The 17,446-nt window shown below is 38.6% G+C and overlaps 1 protein-coding gene, 1 long non-coding RNA gene and 2 pseudogenes across 2 annotated transcripts in view; 2 read left to right on the top strand and 2 right to left on the bottom strand.

The window, feature by feature from the left end:
• The window catches only part of LOC140821064 (uncharacterized), a 50,635-nt pseudogene that overhangs the window by 4,477 nt on the left and 28,712 nt on the right, over nt 1-17,446 (top strand).
• LOC140821066 (uncharacterized) overlaps nt 1-17,446 on the top strand; it is a 77,113-nt gene that overhangs the window by 33,833 nt on the left and 25,834 nt on the right. The gene's annotated exons all lie outside the window — the stretch shown is intronic.
• LOC140821065 (major allergen Pru ar 1-like) lies at nt 2,831-5,273 on the bottom strand (annotated as a pseudogene).
• Nucleotides 6,376-7,193, bottom strand: LOC140821047 (uncharacterized). The gene is made up of 2 exons (XM_073181457.1): nt 7,014-7,193; nt 6,376-6,894 (listed from the first exon to the last, which is right to left on the bottom strand). The coding sequence occupies exons 1-2, from the start codon at nt 7,191-7,193 to the stop codon at nt 6,376-6,378; spliced, it is 699 nt and encodes a 232-aa protein (XP_073037558.1).

Genomic DNA, 17,446 nt, shown 5'->3' with positions numbered 1-17,446 from the left:
TTGTTTTTCTTTTTACATTATATGTTCACTGCATGTTATGTTCACTGCATGTAAGCCTCTCTCTCTCTCTATATATATTAATTAGACATCTTTGGTCTGTAGGGCTTGTGTTGTTCCTGAAAATGATCAGAAAAGTGAGATCTGAACGGTCTTCATCAGAAATGTGGAAGGTAGCTACTCAAATCTTATTCACAAACTAGCAATAGGTTCGCCAAGCTAATAAATAACTTTCTTGACATTTTGTATTCCAGGTTCATCAGTGCCCTCAGCCTTCATCCTATTTGAGATGAGAGAGCTACCACCTCCGCTCACTACTAAAGAACAAGAGGAATCGAGAACGTTGGCTTTTATTAGCGATGGTTCAGTGACGACCCACCCACAACACTGGATTATAACTTCGACAATTGTGCAGAATCAGGTTCTGATAATGACTTAATTATGGTATTATGATAGACACATCAAGAAATATGGCTTCAAAAATAAATTTAAAAAAAAACATTATAAAAAATAAAATAATTCTTCTTTAACAATCAAAACTCCCCACCATTTTCTTAACAATAAGAATTTTTTTTGAACAACAATAAGAATTTTAAAATTCATATTTCATCAATAGATTACAAAATTATGTAAAGTATATAAAAAAATCGAAGAAAGATGACTAAGCTAAAGAAAATATAAAATTTGCCGAACCATAACAAACTTTCCAAAAAATCAGATAAAGTTTACTCAAAATTATTTTTATTTAATATATCAAATGATTCGATCATAAAGTTCAAACAAAACAATATTTGATCAACAAATCAGTTGTGATCTTCTGTTTATGCCAAATCATCAATTCTATATTAATTTGGTCGTTCAAATGCAACAAATTAATTGGATCTTTTATTTTTAAAAGGAAAAACCAGTGTATCTTTCAAGATATGTCAAAAGATTTGTTTTGTCTTAATAAATGTTTTGGATTTACCGATAATAATCTTAGATATCAAAATCTGAAAATCATCAAATCTGAACGAATTCCAGGAACAAGATAACCATCTCATTTTTAAATCTCTATATATTTTAATTAACATCCACTCCGTGTATTAATTATTCGAGGGTATGTAATAATTAATTTTCAAAATTATTAAGGATTTAATAAAATATGTACATAACTTAGTAAAAATACATACACATATTTCGTTATAAGAAGATTACTTAATTAGTAATTTGGGTGTTGAAGGAGATTGAATAATTAAACAAACAAAAAAAAAAAACAAGACATACAACGAAAATAATATATAACTTTCCACACAATATTTAATCTCTTTCTCCTAAAACAAAAATTTAACAATGTAAATCGATATGGACTTTCAAAATTGGAAAACCTTAAAATGCATTTATTTTATATCATGCCCGACAGTTTCTCCATCTCTTCAATTCTGGACGAAACGTTCTTCCTCAAAGATTCTAAACTTTCCAAATATCCCTCAAGTTCTTGAGCATCCATCCCCTCAATTTGCTGATCCCACCAGAATTCACGATTCGTTGCAGTACCAATCAATTCCTTCTTCTTTTCTTCCAACATTCTAACAGCCTCCTCGTACTCAGTTCTGGCATCATCTATAAAAACATCTCCCATTTCGAATCTGCGGCTGTGGAATGCGTAAAACTTCTTCGCCGGAGATTGTACGATGATGGAGAGTTCCGAACCGCACAGGATGCATAATTCACTGGCCTTTTTGAATAGCCCTGTGCGTCTTTTGGAAAAAGAGACTTGCAAGCTCGCTTTTTTCTGTATTTTTTTCATTTCAATTTTACGACGGCCCATCGTACGTTTCTTCCTACCATGTAGGTGCGACGACTCTGCAGTCAGAATTGAAACAAACTAATCATGCTTGATATCTAGTTCTTATATAATTCAACGAGGAATAATCAAAATTAACATATATAATTATTATGTATTAAGAAACCAACGTGTTTTAACCTTCAACCACACTTTCAAATAAATTTCCAGGACATGGCTCACTCATAAACCCTATAATAAATCCCTCGATCACATCCACTCCGTCGTCGGAATTACACTTTAAAGCTTAAAAAACTTTCAATAGAAAACCGATGGGTAAAGGTTCAATTCTTTGAAATTCCCAAAGTTCTCCCATCCACTCAAACTACCCACAAAATTTGATCGAACTTAAAGCACAAACATAGATTTACCTGACATGCTACTCTGAATTTGACACCCGCAAGATTCCATCTTTTTTTCTTTTCTCTCCGCGGCGAAGAGAGTTTGAGGGTGGGGTTTTTGCTGTATAGCGATAGGATTTTGATACAGATGAATCTGTTTTGATACAGCAGATGAATCTGTTTTGATACAGATGAATCTGTAACCCGGCGCTCCGTTAAAGCCCAAGCCCAAACAAAATCTTGCAAGTTAAAATACTACTAAAATTTATCTCAAAAAAATATATATTTCAAAACTCCTAGTATTAATTATTTGAGGGTATGTAATAATTAATTTTCGAAATTATTAAGGATTTAATAAAATATGTACATAACTTAGTAAAAAATACACACACACATTTCGTTATAAGAAGATTACTACTTAATTAGTAATTTGGGTGTTGAAGGAGATTGAATAATTTTTTTAAAAAAAGACATACAATGAAAATAATATATAACTTACCACGCAATATTTAATCTTTAATCGGGAAAATTGGAGTAAAATCCCTATCAACATACATATTTTTGTGATCAGTAGGGAAATTAATTTTCCACTTCCTGACACACCATAAATATTTTTATTAACTCCTTGTTAAAATATTTACGAATTCTTGACTTTATTATTATGAAAAATAAAAATTTAACAACGTAAATCGACATGGACTTTCAAAATTGGAAAACCCCTAAAAAATGTTTATTATATTTTAAAGCGCATTTATTTTATTAAGATAAGATAAGAGTAGTCCGAAAAAACAAAAAATAAAGAATGAAGCGACTCCGCCGGGGATCGAACTGTAGACCACGGCCTTATCCATTGGGCCACGGAGTCATTACAGTGAGGGAGGATCTAACATATTAATTTTGTTTTATACAATTCGTTGTACAAACTGTTTCTTGAACAAATTTGATGTAAGTATGCATGCAGGAACAGTTAAAATCTCAACTGAGACACATAACTTCGTCTAGTTAAAAACTTGAAAATAAAAATGATAGCAGTTGAAAAGAAAGAGGAAATTGTAGGCACGGGATAAACAAAATTATCGTCCTTGTTTGGAGTGAACAAGAATTGAGCAACATTGTTTGACCAACTTAAATAACCAGGTTGGTGTTGTCTTGTTCATCTACGTGATGATTTTCACAAATGTCCGAGCTCAAGCTGAAGATGCTGGTATTCTGAAAACAGAGTTATTTACTACACAAGTGGAGAGTTTCGTTATTTCCAAACATAGTAAAATTTATAAACCAAACATGACGGCCTTAAAGAACAGAAAAGATGACATTTCTCAAGCATAAGCACTGGGGTTCTGGATCAGATAAACCTCCACAGCCTTGTAAACTCCCAATACTTTCTCTTTCCCGGCTTTTATCTCTTTCTCTGTCAGCGAGAAATCGCCTTTTGTCTAATAAGTGCTGGTCACCTTAGAAAATGTACCCCCATCTGGTGCTGCTTCCAACAACTTGATTTCATGTGTTATCTTATCAAGATTGTCCATTAAAGTATCCCCTTCAATCACCGTGTAGCTATAACTGTATGTCTCTTCGTTCAGTTCATCAATCTGATACTTCAAAGATTTAAGATCACTACCTATAAAAAATAAAATTAAGATTAAAAACACATCTCATAACTGGATTAGAATTATATGCAATATCGTAAACAGGTTTGGATGTTTAGTTAGTTACCTTCAGCAAAATTAACTTGTTTTATGCTTCCCACTCCACCGTTGCCTTGAAGAAATTCCATGCTTTTAATTACCTGTGGGAGAAGTTTTGGGATCAAGTTACTGGAGTCTAGAATTGAGGCTTTAAAGATTCTTTTTGGACAGACTGCAGAAGCGTGCTCTTCTGTAAAAGTAAGGACACCCATTTTCGTTCGCTACTGTTTTGAGGGTTCTTATTGATTGGATTGTGTTGGATATATAATGTGACCATGGATTCTATTTATAGGCTATAACTACAGGTTCTGAGTCATAACAGGGATAAACTTTGTTAAATCCCCAGATGACGATCCTCCATAATGCTCCAAATCCCAGAATCTCGCCAATGTCATTCCAGATTCTGGGAATTATACCTTTTTCTGTAATAATATCAATCGAGTAACAAGAATAATAAAATGGGAAAAATAAGAGTAAACTGGAGTTTTCCTTGAATACAAACTTCAGCATCCCGCAACCTTTGCAGCACAAATAGACAAGAAATGGAATGTATTAGGCCGTCCACAAACATGAATGAATTTAAAACTTCCGATTTTAAATCTATAAATACAGCACTTCCCTGTGATAACTTCGCCAAGCAAAAACAATATTCCAGCTTTTAATAAGAAAAAGCACCAAAGAACATGGCTATTACCACATTCACTGACGTGCACATTTCTCCAATCCATCCTTCAAAAGTCTTCAAGGCCTCAATTGTGGACTCACACAACTTGATACCGAAGCTGATGCCACAAGCCATCAGCAGCATTCAGATTACTGAAGGTGATGGAGGTGCCGGAAGCATCTAGCAGATTAATTTTGCTTATGGTGGAAACTTCAAATCTTTGAAATATCGCGTAGATGAGCTTGATGAAGAGTCCCTTGTGTACAAGTACACGTTGATTGAAGGAGAGGCGTTGACAGATAAACTTGAAAAGATTACATATGAAGTCAACTTTGAGGTAACAAAAGATGGTGGCTCTGTGTCTAAGGTGACAAGTAAGTACTACACTGTTGGGGATTTCATGCTTCGACCAGATACACCACGTTTCTGCAAGCTTCAACTAGGTTTACTGTCCCAAAGTTATCCACCTACACAAGAAGATTGCACAAGTCCATGAAGAGTATGCATCCAAAGTGTAACAGAACCAAGAACACAAAAACCGAAGAAATTCACTCACCTTCCATGGAGCCGTTAAATCCCATGAAGGTCGAAAACCAGTAGCACATATTACTGCTTCAGAATCATCGCTAATAGCCTCAGCTAACTTAGTTGAACCCTCGGTCACATCTGCTTTCACCTGAAAATACAGGTGCATATAATCGGAGCCAACAGATTCACCAAAATTTACAGCATTATAGTTAAATAAATGGCAAAAGATGCAATTCCGACAGATATAGATCAACATACAATTATGATCTAGATTCTAATGATCTTCCGGCACTTCATTAGTTTACGTACGGACAATATTGATGCATGGCTTTTAAGCACAATTTTTGGTTCGTGGGATACGATGATATATAATATATGGATGATGAAGCAAAGACGTGAAATTTATCCTTCCGATGACTTTATTAGTTAAAAGTCGGAAATAGAAAAAAAAACAAGCGATGAATATGCAACCAGCCAAGGGCCGGCGGGGATTTACCTAAAGGCAGCTTATTCTGCTTTCTCAAATGTTTCTATAATATCGTGTGATACAGTGAATATTTAGTCGTGACTGTAATGAAACGCAGATAGATATATATATATATATATAGTCATGCTTAGCTCTGTGGACGTACGTGCTTAGCTCCGAAAAATATATGAGAATTTGGATAGATAAGAATGAGGAATTGTGGTTTGGCAGAGTTATTTATAGGGAAAATGTGTAGTTAATGGGCTAGCTGGCCGGATGCATTTATATATAGAGAAAGAGATACGGTATTGAATCCACTATAAAGAGCCAAAAAATGCCATGCAAACCCCACCGGCACCCTCCCCTAGTTGTACTAAACAAAAAGACAAAAACTTGTGTGAGACGGTCTCACGGATAGTATTTGTGAGACGGATCTCTTATTTGGGTCATCTATGAAAACGTATTACTTTTTATGCTAAGAGTATTACTTTTTATTGTGAATATGGGTATGATTAACCCGTCTCACATATTAAGATCCGTGAGACGGTCTCACATGAGACCCACTCAAACAAAAATTTCATGTCAGCTAAGGACCTAATGAATGCCTTTTAACTTTTTTGAATGAAATGAATTCACAATTAAAGTAGCTAGCCAGCCCATGCAGGGCCGTCTTCAGAAATTTGGAGGCCCTAGGCTATTTTTTTAGGTGAATGTTTTATATAATTTTTTTTAAAATTAAATATACAAATATCACATAAAAACTGATGATTAAATGCACATAATTAATCAACAGTATCTAATATGCTACATAAATTTATTTAATTATAGGAAATGACATATATAAACTAAATCAAATAACAAAATGTTCATATTCTCCGCGCTTTTTGTTGCGCAAAATTGTCGACTAAATTATCGTAATCAAACTTAGCTACCATCTTTTTCTCAATAGACAATATGGCCAAACCATTCAATCTATCTTGAGACATAGTTGATCGAAGATAGTTCTTTATCAACTTAAGCTTTGAGAAACTTCTTTCGGCAGAAGCTACTGTAACCGGAATGGTTAATAATATTCTATAAGCTATCCAAGCATTAGGAAACCCATGATGCAAATTTTTGACATACTCCAAGACTTCAAGTGGTTTGGTAATCCAATCCGGTAATGCTTTTCTGAGTAACTGCAATTCAGAAAATAGTTCAAGTGCATTAATATCAGAATCATCCTCATGTTTCAAAAAATCTTCAAGTGCAGCACATGAATTGTTCAAACTCTCATCATCTGCGTCTTTCAACTTGTTCAAGTTAAATAAGAATCCAAAAGTCTCTTCATATTTCTGAAACTGCTCAAACCTTGTCTTGAGTGAAGAAATAGCATTATCAATCATCTGCAAAAAATAATTTACTCGAAAATATTCTTCAGCTCCTTGTATTGGTTCATCTCGAGCATTTCATCAAAAAATCTTTTTTTATGACGAATACGAGTTTCACGAAATATGGGTTCAACCTCCATTTGTAAAGCAATCTTTTCAGCTTCACTCTTCGCGGCTTCAAAACCAGTATTTCTGTATTCTTCCAAAAAGATAATCAAACCTTTTAAGAGATTAATACCCTCACCAATAACCATATCCTTTCTTTGGAGAATCTTGCTGATTTTATTTACTTTATGCAACACTTTAGAAGTCATTGCTCCTGAATAACTAGCAATGAGAAAGGCCAACTTCTCTTCTGGATTAACAAATAAAGTACGAAAAATCCAACGAATCCAAACAAAACAAAAATACTTTAATGGTAAACAATGTAACCACGATAACTTCTATATGAATAAACAAAAATCAGACAAGAAAATCAGCAAATGATCTAATCTATTAAAAAAAAGAGGAATGTTATATTAGAAATTCAGAATCGAAATATAAAGTGAGATTTCATACCTGCAAGCGCTAGATTTCTCGTTTAATAGTGTAGATTTTCCGTTTTATTTGATATCAAAGTTAGGGTTAGAACTTTGGGCAAAGTGAAGAGAACGATCGATGATGGTAACTGTGAAGAAGATGAGATGAAACAATGAAATTTCAGAATATTAAGTTATATGAGTTTTTTTTTCGGGCTTGATTTTCTTATTGATTAAGTCCACTTTCAAATTTAAAAAAGCCCAAAACTAAAGCCCTAATTATATTAGAGGCCCTAACAAAAAGAGAGGCCCTAGGCGGCTGCCTAGGGCGCCTACCCCTAGAGCCGGGTCTGAGCCCATGATATACGATTGCTCCAAAATTGCTTTGGCCGACCTCCCAAGCCGAGCTCCCTAAGAAGCCGAGGTCCTGCGCGGGATCATGTCTACGAGAGCTCTTAAGTGAATACTGACGAGTAGCCCACAAAAATCAAGCCCAATTAGATCTAAATCAAATATTGTACAGAATCTAACCAAATCTTGCACAAGATTCTGAAAATCTAAATCTACCAAATCAGGACTCTATTCTTCTCCTATAAATACCAAGTTTCATTCATTGTTTATGCATTCATATATTCACATTCTCCCAACACACACATTATTCTATCAGTTTTATGTTCTCTGACTTGAGCGTCGGAGGGGCTACACCGGAACAACCTTCTGGTCCCCTTCTAACACTCTTGTTTGTGTTTTCAGATTTCGAAGGTCCGATCCGAGCTCTCAAAGTGAAGATCCGACCTCCCAGCTACCTTTTGTAGGTCCGATCCGAGCTCCCCAAGCAAAGATCCGACCTCCCAATTACCATCCCGAATTTCAGCAACATCACCTAGTATTAATTATTTGACTATGCCAAGGGTATGTAATAATTAATTTTCAAAATTATTAAGGATTTAATAAAATATGTACATAACTTAGTAAAAATACATAGACATATTTCGTTATAAGAAGATTACTTAATTATTAATTTGGTTTTGAAGGAGATTGAATAATTAAACAAAAAAAAATACATACAATGAAAATAATATATAACTTACCACGCAATATTTAATCTCTTTCTCCTAAAATAAAAATTTAACAACCTAAATCGACATAGACTTTCAAAATTGGAAAACCCCAAAAAAATGTTTCATAATATGCCACTGTGGTGCTGTAAGTCGAAAAATTGAAATACAGTACTGTCCGATTGGATGAATATATATAACCTCTTGGAATAAAATTAACATTTTGAATTCTGGTATAAGTTCTCAAGCGTATCATTAAAAATATGGTCATGAAATATATAACGGCACATAGCACTTAGCCTTCTAACTTGGAAATCGAAAATTCAGAATAAGTGAATAAACTTTGAAGGAATTGTTGCGCATTAATTGTCAGGAAATAAATATTAAAAACTTGTATGTCAGAATTGAGTGTTGTGCTCAGTGTTGTCAACACGTCACACAACACAGCAGCAGAAATTTGTTATTTAATATGGACGTAACGTCAACAAATGAATGCTTGAATTTCACTTATGAACAAGTATAAATACTTGTGCAACGCCTCATGACAAAAATTCACTAGAACAAAAATATATCCATCGTTTACACCAAAACAATCCTAGTAAAAAAAATCAAAATCAATTCCCTTGACACTCCAAGGAATTAAACATGCATCAAAATAAACCACCTAAAAACTAGATGCATAAAATAAAACCGTTTTGCTTAAAATCATCTGAATTCACTATTCGATCAACACTCTGCGTCAGTGTTGTTCTTGAGTGTATGAAACACCAAACAGCAACACAGTCACTTGACTGACGAACTCACGTGCTTTATATGCAAGTCTTCACAAGTAAACACTCATGCGGCCGTCGATCACACCGTATTGAGAATGGACCCTTGTATATATAGTCTATCCTTTGACCTAGATCTTCATAGATCCTTCACACCTGTGAGAACCGAGATTTATTTTAAACCATGTAATCAAATATGTGTAAGGAAATTTTTAAGATTTGATTTTGGTGGTTAATAATAAATCATGCACCTTGGGAAATAATTGGTATCAAGATAATATCTACACCAAGGCTTGGTTATTTTCGAAATCTGGAAGAGGACTTGTGGGATATATATTAAGGCAAGCTAGATTCGAAATTTGGGAAGGAAATAATGCATGATTTGGTGAGATACAACCCTAGGTTTCGAAATCTTCACTAAGGCATAGGATTTAATATTATTATGGATAGATACATAGATAATTGAAAACAAATCCCTCCAACTAGACACCATATTTTCGAAAATATTGAGGAAGAAAGCAAGGATTTAAATCTCATTGGATTGTAAGATAATCTCCCCAATTTAATAGCTAAATTTTCGAAATCAGCAAGAAAAATTTGTAGCCAATATTAAGGGATTTGATATGATCTATGGTATGATTTTTAGTGCCTAATTTAGCTCCCAACCTTTGACCTATAAATACCCCATCAAAGCCTAGAATTCCCTACACTATATTTTTGAAATTCTCCTAGCTAAAGCTCTCGAAAATCCAGCAAGCATCCAAGCCGAAATTCTGTTCCAAGGTCGTTCAAGAAATCACGTCGAAGTACCGCTCGAGTGTAGAGCAAGGAGCGATCCATCCCGAAGCAAGCGTCCTACGTTTTTTAGCATCCAAGAACACTGTAAGTGGGCTTGAGTTAAAGTTAAAAGTTTCGAATTTTATGCATAGGTGATTTTCGGTTTTGATAAAAACACCATCCGAGTACAATTCGTTTTCTTCTACTTCTTGCATTGTCATACGATTTTAAACGCACTGTGAGGAGTCAACCGTATATGGGTGGGAATCCCAACCATGACGTACCCTTACGCGGTGGGGGATATAACCGCTATACGGCCTCGCCCCCTTAGAGGAGTAAAAATTAGGGACTGACGTCAGTAAACCATAGAAGGTCGATAAATTGCAGTGCGTGATATGTGTTTATGCATGGGTTACGAAAATTTTATGCAAGTCATGTGGTATTTTCGAAAATATACATGTTGTTTTATTTTGTGCTCGATTTTCCCCCATTTGCTGAGTATTCCCAAATACTCACCCCCCTTACAACCCTTCCCAGATAAGCCCGAAGAACAGGTCGAGGACGAGGAGTCCGAACAATTCTGGGGATGGTGATGATTCAAGAGTCTAGATAGAGTTTAAGTTTATTATTGTTATTATGCAGTTTACGCTTCCGCATTGAATTCTGTCTTTTAAGTTATTTCGATATTGTAAGGAAAATTTTATTGAGATTATGATTTATAAAGTGGATTCGGTTTAAACTGTGCTACGAAAGGCTTGTCGTTTTAAATTGTGTGATTGTAAACGACGCCGATGTCAACTCCGAGTTTCGGGGCGTGACATTTAAGTGGTATCAGAGCCGCCAGGTTCATAGTCCGGTTGGGAAAAATCGATTTTCAAAAAAAAAAAAAACCTAAAAAAAATTTTCGGTGGAATTTTAACTCGAGGCCGATGCTATCCCATCCGAAACGGCCCAACGATCAAGACTCCCCACCATAATCGGGAGCTCCAGCGAAAAATCGCGAAATTCCTTCGTTTAGGCCTTCGAAACGTCGTTTTTGCCGTTTTATGAAAGTTTTGTAACCCTTATAACTTTTCGTAGGAAACTCCGAATTCGATTCCGTCAATTGTCCCGGAATCCTCTCGACATATGCTTCGAACCCATATGTCTAATTCCAAACTTTCCATTTTTGGAAAAAAAATATATATTTATTTAAATTTCGAAAATTTCATATATGTTGCATACTCTCACTTGTTATATACTGCCTATTTCGGATTCTGAGCATTTCCATTTTTGATTTCAGGAAATGGCTCCATCTACTCCCCTGCGACCCTGTACTCGTTTCCAAGCTGCCCTTCGTTTGAAGGAGCTTGCCCTTCACTACCAGTCGCGCCAGATCCGGCGACTTAGAGCCCGATTGAGTGAAAGGAGAGGTGAGGTCGAAACCTTAACCGCTGAGAAAGAAGAGCTTCAGGTCCGCCTTAATCAATCTATCTATCAAGGCGAACTAGTTAGGGGAGACAACATGGACTTGAGAGAGGCCATAGAGCACAGTCTGTATCGAGAGGGAAAGCTGAGAGAAGATATAGAGAGATACCGTAAGGAATTGGAAGAGGAGAAACAGCAGAATGTCAGAGGTAAGAGAAGGCTAGAAAATTCTTGTGAGGCCATGAACAGTCTAGCATATGTGAACCAACGCCTAGTCCAGCAAGCTGAAGCTCTAAAGGATAAAGTCAAAAAGAAGGAACAATTTCATCTGCAGTATCAGCAGCATTGGAACGATGAGATGGAAGTGGCTGAGGCGGAGATTCAAGGACTTAAGACTCAAGTGACACAACTTACCGAAGAGAATGCCCAGCTCACCCACATGGTGGAGTTACTACAAGAGGAAGAGCCGGAGGAAGAGCCGGAAGAAGAGGAGCCGATAGAGATCGATGAGCCCATAGCTGCCATAGGAGATGGAGAGATAGACGATTAGAGTTCCTTAGTTACCTTTCCTTATTACCAGGAGTTTATCCTTCCATTGTTGCTATTTTATTTTTAGTCAGCATGACTTATTTCCATTCAGTACGCTTTGTTCATTCAGTTGTTTCTTGAAATTCAAAAAATTAATAAAATATGATTATTATTTATCTCAGTCGTGCATCTATATTCGAGTTATGTTTGTTTATTTACTCAGTTTTTCCAGCATAACTTATCTATTCAATCTTGTCAATTGGTACAACAAATTCTTAGAAACGTTTAACTTGTAGGAAATGGCCGGTAGACGACCGAGACAGAACCGCAACCCCCGTTATGCTAACAACAACAACAACAACAACAACAACAACAACAATGAAGGAGGCAACGGGCCTCCACCTCAGTTCAATCTCAACCAAGCAGACTTAATGGCTATAGCCACGATCGTGGCGACTACACTTCAGGGGTTAGTGAACCCCAATGCTAATCAGCAGCCCCCACCTCCACCACAGCATGGGGTCAAGTTTCATTACGAGTCTCTGCGCAAGAATAGGTGCCCAACTTTCAGTGGCGCTGCCGACCCTGAAGTTAGCCAGAGCTGGCTAAAGAGTGTGGAAACTCAGTTAAGACTGTTGGAAGTCCCGGATGCCCTAAAGGTGGACGTAATAGTGCCTTTCCTGGAAGACAAAGCAGCTAAATGGTGGGAAGCAGTCTCGCCAGCCATGACCGCTGCTGGACCAATCACATGGCGAATCTTCCGGGAAACATTTCTGAAACAGTACTACCCGGCAGAAGTCAGACTGCAGAAGCTAAGTGAATTTGAAAATTTCATTCAGACTCCAGACATGTCAGTGGTGGAATACACCTCTCAGTTCAATGCTCTCGGGTCTTATGCTCCAGCAATCATGGCAGACGAAGTTCTAAAATTGCACCGCTTTAAGAAAGGATTGAACAGCAGGATCCAATCAGCTCTAGCGGTCTACCAACCTGCCAACCTTTCCGATTTGATGGGTGCGGCTATCCGAGCCGAAGCTGATATTCGTCGGAGAGAAAGGGAAAACAGGAACAAGCGACCCCCTGTCAACCAGCCTTCTCAGGGCAGACCAATGTTCAAGAGGCCCAATCAGTCGAGTGGACCTCCCTCAGGGAAATTCCCCTCCAATGACTACCAAGGACTCAAGCCATGCTCAACATGTGGCTTCAAGCACTCTGGGGAATGCCGAAGGGCAAGCGGTGTGTGTTTTGGATGTGGGAAAGCGGGGCACCGAATTGCAGAATGTCCTACCGCTGCCAACCGACCAGCAGGGCCAAACAGAGGAACTGGGCCAAATACTGGAGCAGGCCCCAATAAACCAAAGGAGGACAAACCCAATGCTAGGATCTTTGCCATGACTCATGAAGAGGCTGACGACGCAACTGAAGTAGTGTCAGGTACCATTCTAATTCAATCAGTACCTGCCTATGCATTATTTGACTGCGGTGCTACACATTCCTTTATGTCTAAGAGGTTTGCTAAGAAGTTAAGAGATAAGCCTGATAGACTAACTGAACCCCTCCGAATAGCCACACCTACTAATAGAGCCGTCGAAACCGACGAGATTTTCAGAGACCGTAAAATAAGTATTAGTGATCAGACTTTTAGCGCCGACTTGATATAGTTGATCATGGTCGATTTCGACGTAATATTAGGAATTGATTGGTTGGCAAGAAACAGTGCAATAGTAGATTGTAAAGGGAAGAGAGTTAAACTCCTAACCACAGAGCATAAGGAAGTTGTGTTTCATGGTAAATCCAAGGAATGGAAGTTGCTACTTTCCGCAGCTCAAGCTTGGAAAGCCATGAAATGCGGAGAAGACATCTACCTAGCAATGGTCAGTGAGGCAAAAGAAGAAGTCGAGCTGAAACTGGAGGACATCCCGGTAGTGAGAGATTTCCCAGATGTTTTCCCAGAAGAACTCTCAGGGACGGTCCCGGACCGCGAAGTGGAGTTCGAAATCAACCTGGTTCCCGGTGCGGTACCAATCTCTAAGGCACCGTACAGAATGGCACCGGCCGAACTCAAGGAGTTAAAGGAACAACTCCAAGAATTGCTAGATAAAAGGCAGATTCGACCAAGTGTGTCCCCGTGGGGAGCTCCGGTACTCTTCGTCAAGAAGAAAGACAGGAGTATGAGATTGTGCATCGACTACAGAGAATTGAACAAGATCACGATCAATAACAGGTACCCTCTACCTCGGATAGACGATCTGTTTGATCAGCTTAAGGGAGCTGCCGTTTTCTCTAAACTGGATCTGAGGACAGGTTATCACCAATTAAAGGTCAGGGCTGAAGACATTCCCAAGACAGCCTTTCGAACCAGATACGGGCATTATGAATTCACAGTGATGCCTTTTGGTCTGACCAACGCACCGGCAGCATTCATGGACCTTATGAACAGAGTATTCAAGCCATTTCTGGATCAGTTCATAGTGGTATTCATCGACGACATTCTCGTCTATTCTCCTGACGAGGCAAGCCACGAAGAACACCTTCACCTTGCTCTGCAAATCTTAAGAGAGAATAAGCTCTATGCTAAGTTTAGCAAGTGTGAATTCTAGCTAAGAAGTGTGTCATTTCTAGGACACGTGATCTCGAGAACAGGAGTGTCAGTGGATCCAAGGAAAGTAGAGGCGATTACAGAGTGGCCGAGACCGAAGAACGCCACCGATATCAGAAGCTTTCTTGGATTAGCAGGATATTACCGAAAATTCGTCGAAGGGTTCTCCTCGATAGCCGTGCCACTGACGAGGCTCACACAGAAGAATTCTAAATTCACCTGGAGTGAGGATTGCGAGAAGAGTTTCCAGACACTGAAAGAGAAACTCGCATCCACACCAGTGCTGATCTTGCCAGCAGAGAATAAAGATTTCACTATTTACAGTGACGCCTCTAAGGACGGTCTAGGATGCGTACTCATGCAAGAAGGAAGAGTGATCGCCTATGCGTCAAGACAGTTGAAACCGCACGAACAGAATTATCCTACTCATAACCTGGAACTAGCAGCGGTTGTCTTCGCCTTAAAGATTTGGAGGCACTACCTCTATGGTGCTAAATGTGAAATCTTCACAGACCATCAGAGCCTCAAGTACCTGTTCACCCAGAAGGAACTTAATATGAGACAGAGGCGATGGATCGAACTTTTGAAGGACTATGACTTGACCATAAGCTACCATCCGGGTAAAGCAAACAAAGTGACTGATGCGCTAAGTCGGAAGGGCCCAGGAAAAATGACTCTAGCTTCCCTCTCGGCCCAGCCATGTCTGCAGGAGACCGTCAAGTTAAACCAAGATCAAGACCCGGTACTGACTAAAATTAAGGAGCAGGTCAGAGAAGGGAAGTCTCAGGAGCATCAGATTGATGACAAGGGAATCTTGTGGATGAAAGGGAGGCTGTGTGTGCCCGACAGTGATAACCTTCGCCAAGAGATAATGGCAGAGGCGCACAAGTCAAAATTCTCAGTCCATCCAGGCAGTACAAAAATGTACAGAGACCTCAAGAATAGTTTCTGGTGGAATGGCATGAAAAGAGATGTAGCTGAATTCGTCTCCAGATGCCAGATATGTCAGCAGGTCAAGGCCGAACACCAGCGACCTAGAGGATTACTGCAACCTTTGGAAATTCCCGAATGGAAGTGAGAGCATATTTCCATGGACATTGTGGTAGGATTGCCAAAGTCTAGGCAAAGCCACGACGGTATATGGGTGCTAGTAGACAGACTCACGAAAACTGCACACTTCCTACCCGTCCGCATGAACTACAATCTCGACAAGTTGGCTTCATTATACATGGACAACATTGTGAGACTGCACGGAGTGCCTGTGAGCATCTTATCCGACAGAGACCCGAGGTTTGTTTCGCGCTTTTGGAAGAGCTTCCAAGAGGCCATGGGGACAAAAGTGACCCTCAGTACGGCCTATCATCCTCAAACCGACGGGCAAACAGAGAGGACCATACAGACCTTAGAAGATATGCTGCGAGCATGCGCTCTGGAATTCAGTAGCAACTGGAGCACCCATTTGCCCTTAATTGAGTTTGCTTATAATAACAGCTATCACAACAGCATTGGGATGGCCCCATATGAAGCTCTTTACGGAAGGAAATGCCGGTCACCACTTTATTGGGACGAAGTGGGAGAGAAAGATATAGTGGGACCCGAGCTAGTACAGATGACAGTGGATAAGGTTAAAATTGTCCGAGAAAAGCTCAAGGCAGCTCAAGACCGACAAAAGAGTTGGGCAGATCTTAAAAGAAGACCGGTAGAGTTCAACGCGGGCGAGAAGGCTTATGTGAAAGTCTTGCCTATGAGAGGAGTTGTCCGATTCAGTAAAGCCGGGAAATTGAACCCTCGATATGTCGGACCATTCGAAATCTTGGAGAAAGTGGGCCCGTTAGCATGCAGACTGGCGCTCCCACCAAACATGTCCAGAATCCACAACGTGTTTCATGTGTCCCAACTAAGGAAGTACATTCCCGACCCAAGTCACGTTTTGGAAGTAGAACCACTCTTGACCGAAGGAAACTTGGGAGAGGGACTAAAATACGAAGAAGTTCCTATCAGCATCGTGGACACTAAGGAACAAGTACTTACGCGACGAATTATTCCCTACGTCAAAGTGCAGTGGTCTAACCACACAGAGAGAGAAGCAACTTGGGAAGTTGAAGAGAAGATGCGAAAGGATTATCCCTACCTATTTGGAGACCAAGCCAACTCAAGTTTCGAGGACGAAACTTCTCATAAGGAGGGAGGGATGTGAGAACCGAGATTTTTTTTAAACCATGTAATCAAATATGTGTAAGGAAATTTTTAAGATTTGATTTTGGTGGTTAATAATAAATCATGCACCTTGGGAAATAATTGGTATCAAGATAATATCTACACCAAGGCTTGGTTATTTTCGAAATCTGGAAGATGACTTGTGGGATATATATTAAGGCAAGCTAGATTCGAAATTTGGGAAGGAAATAATGCATGATTTGGTGAGATACAACCATAGGTTTCGAAATCTTCACTAAGGCATAGGATTTAATATTATTATGGATAGATACATAGATAATTGAAAGCAAATCCCTCCAACTAGACACCATATTTTCGAAAATATTGAGGAAGGAAGCAAGGATTTAAATCTCATGGGATTGGAAGATAATCTCCCCAATTTAGTAGTTAATTTTCGAAATCAGCAAGAAAAATTTGTAGCCAATATTAAGGGATTTGATATGATCTATGGTATGATTTTTAGTGCCTAATTTAGCTCCCACCCCTTGACCTATAAATACCCCATCAAAGCCTAGAATTCCCTACACTATATTTTCGAAATTCTCCTAGCTAAAGCTCTCGAAAATCCAGCAAGCATCCAAGCCGAAATTCTGCTCCAAGGTCGTTCAAGAAATCACGTCGAAGTACCGCTCGAGTGTAGAGCAAGGAGCGATCCATCCCGAAGCAAGCGACCTACGTTTTTTAGCATCCAAG

Source organism: Primulina eburnea, unplaced genomic scaffold, assembly GCF_022965805.1.
Source record: "Primulina eburnea isolate SZY01 unplaced genomic scaffold, ASM2296580v1 ctg3_ERROPOS2889059, whole genome shotgun sequence".
In the NCBI taxonomy this organism is placed as follows: Eukaryota; Viridiplantae; Streptophyta; class Magnoliopsida; order Lamiales; family Gesneriaceae; genus Primulina; species Primulina eburnea.
The sequence above is the reverse complement of the archived record's forward strand: the minus strand, read 5'-3'. Positions and strand labels throughout refer to the sequence as shown.

Excerpts from the sequence above, each read along its gene's own strand:
- LOC140821047 (XM_073181457.1), bottom strand. The coding sequence starts at position 7,193 with ATGACTTCTAAAGTGTTGCATAAAGTAAATAAAATCAGCAAGATTCTC. Across the intron at positions 6,895-7,013 it reads AGATTGCTTTACAAATGGAG|ATGATTGATAATGCTATTTC; the intron begins GTTGAACCCATA and ends TATTTTTTGCAG.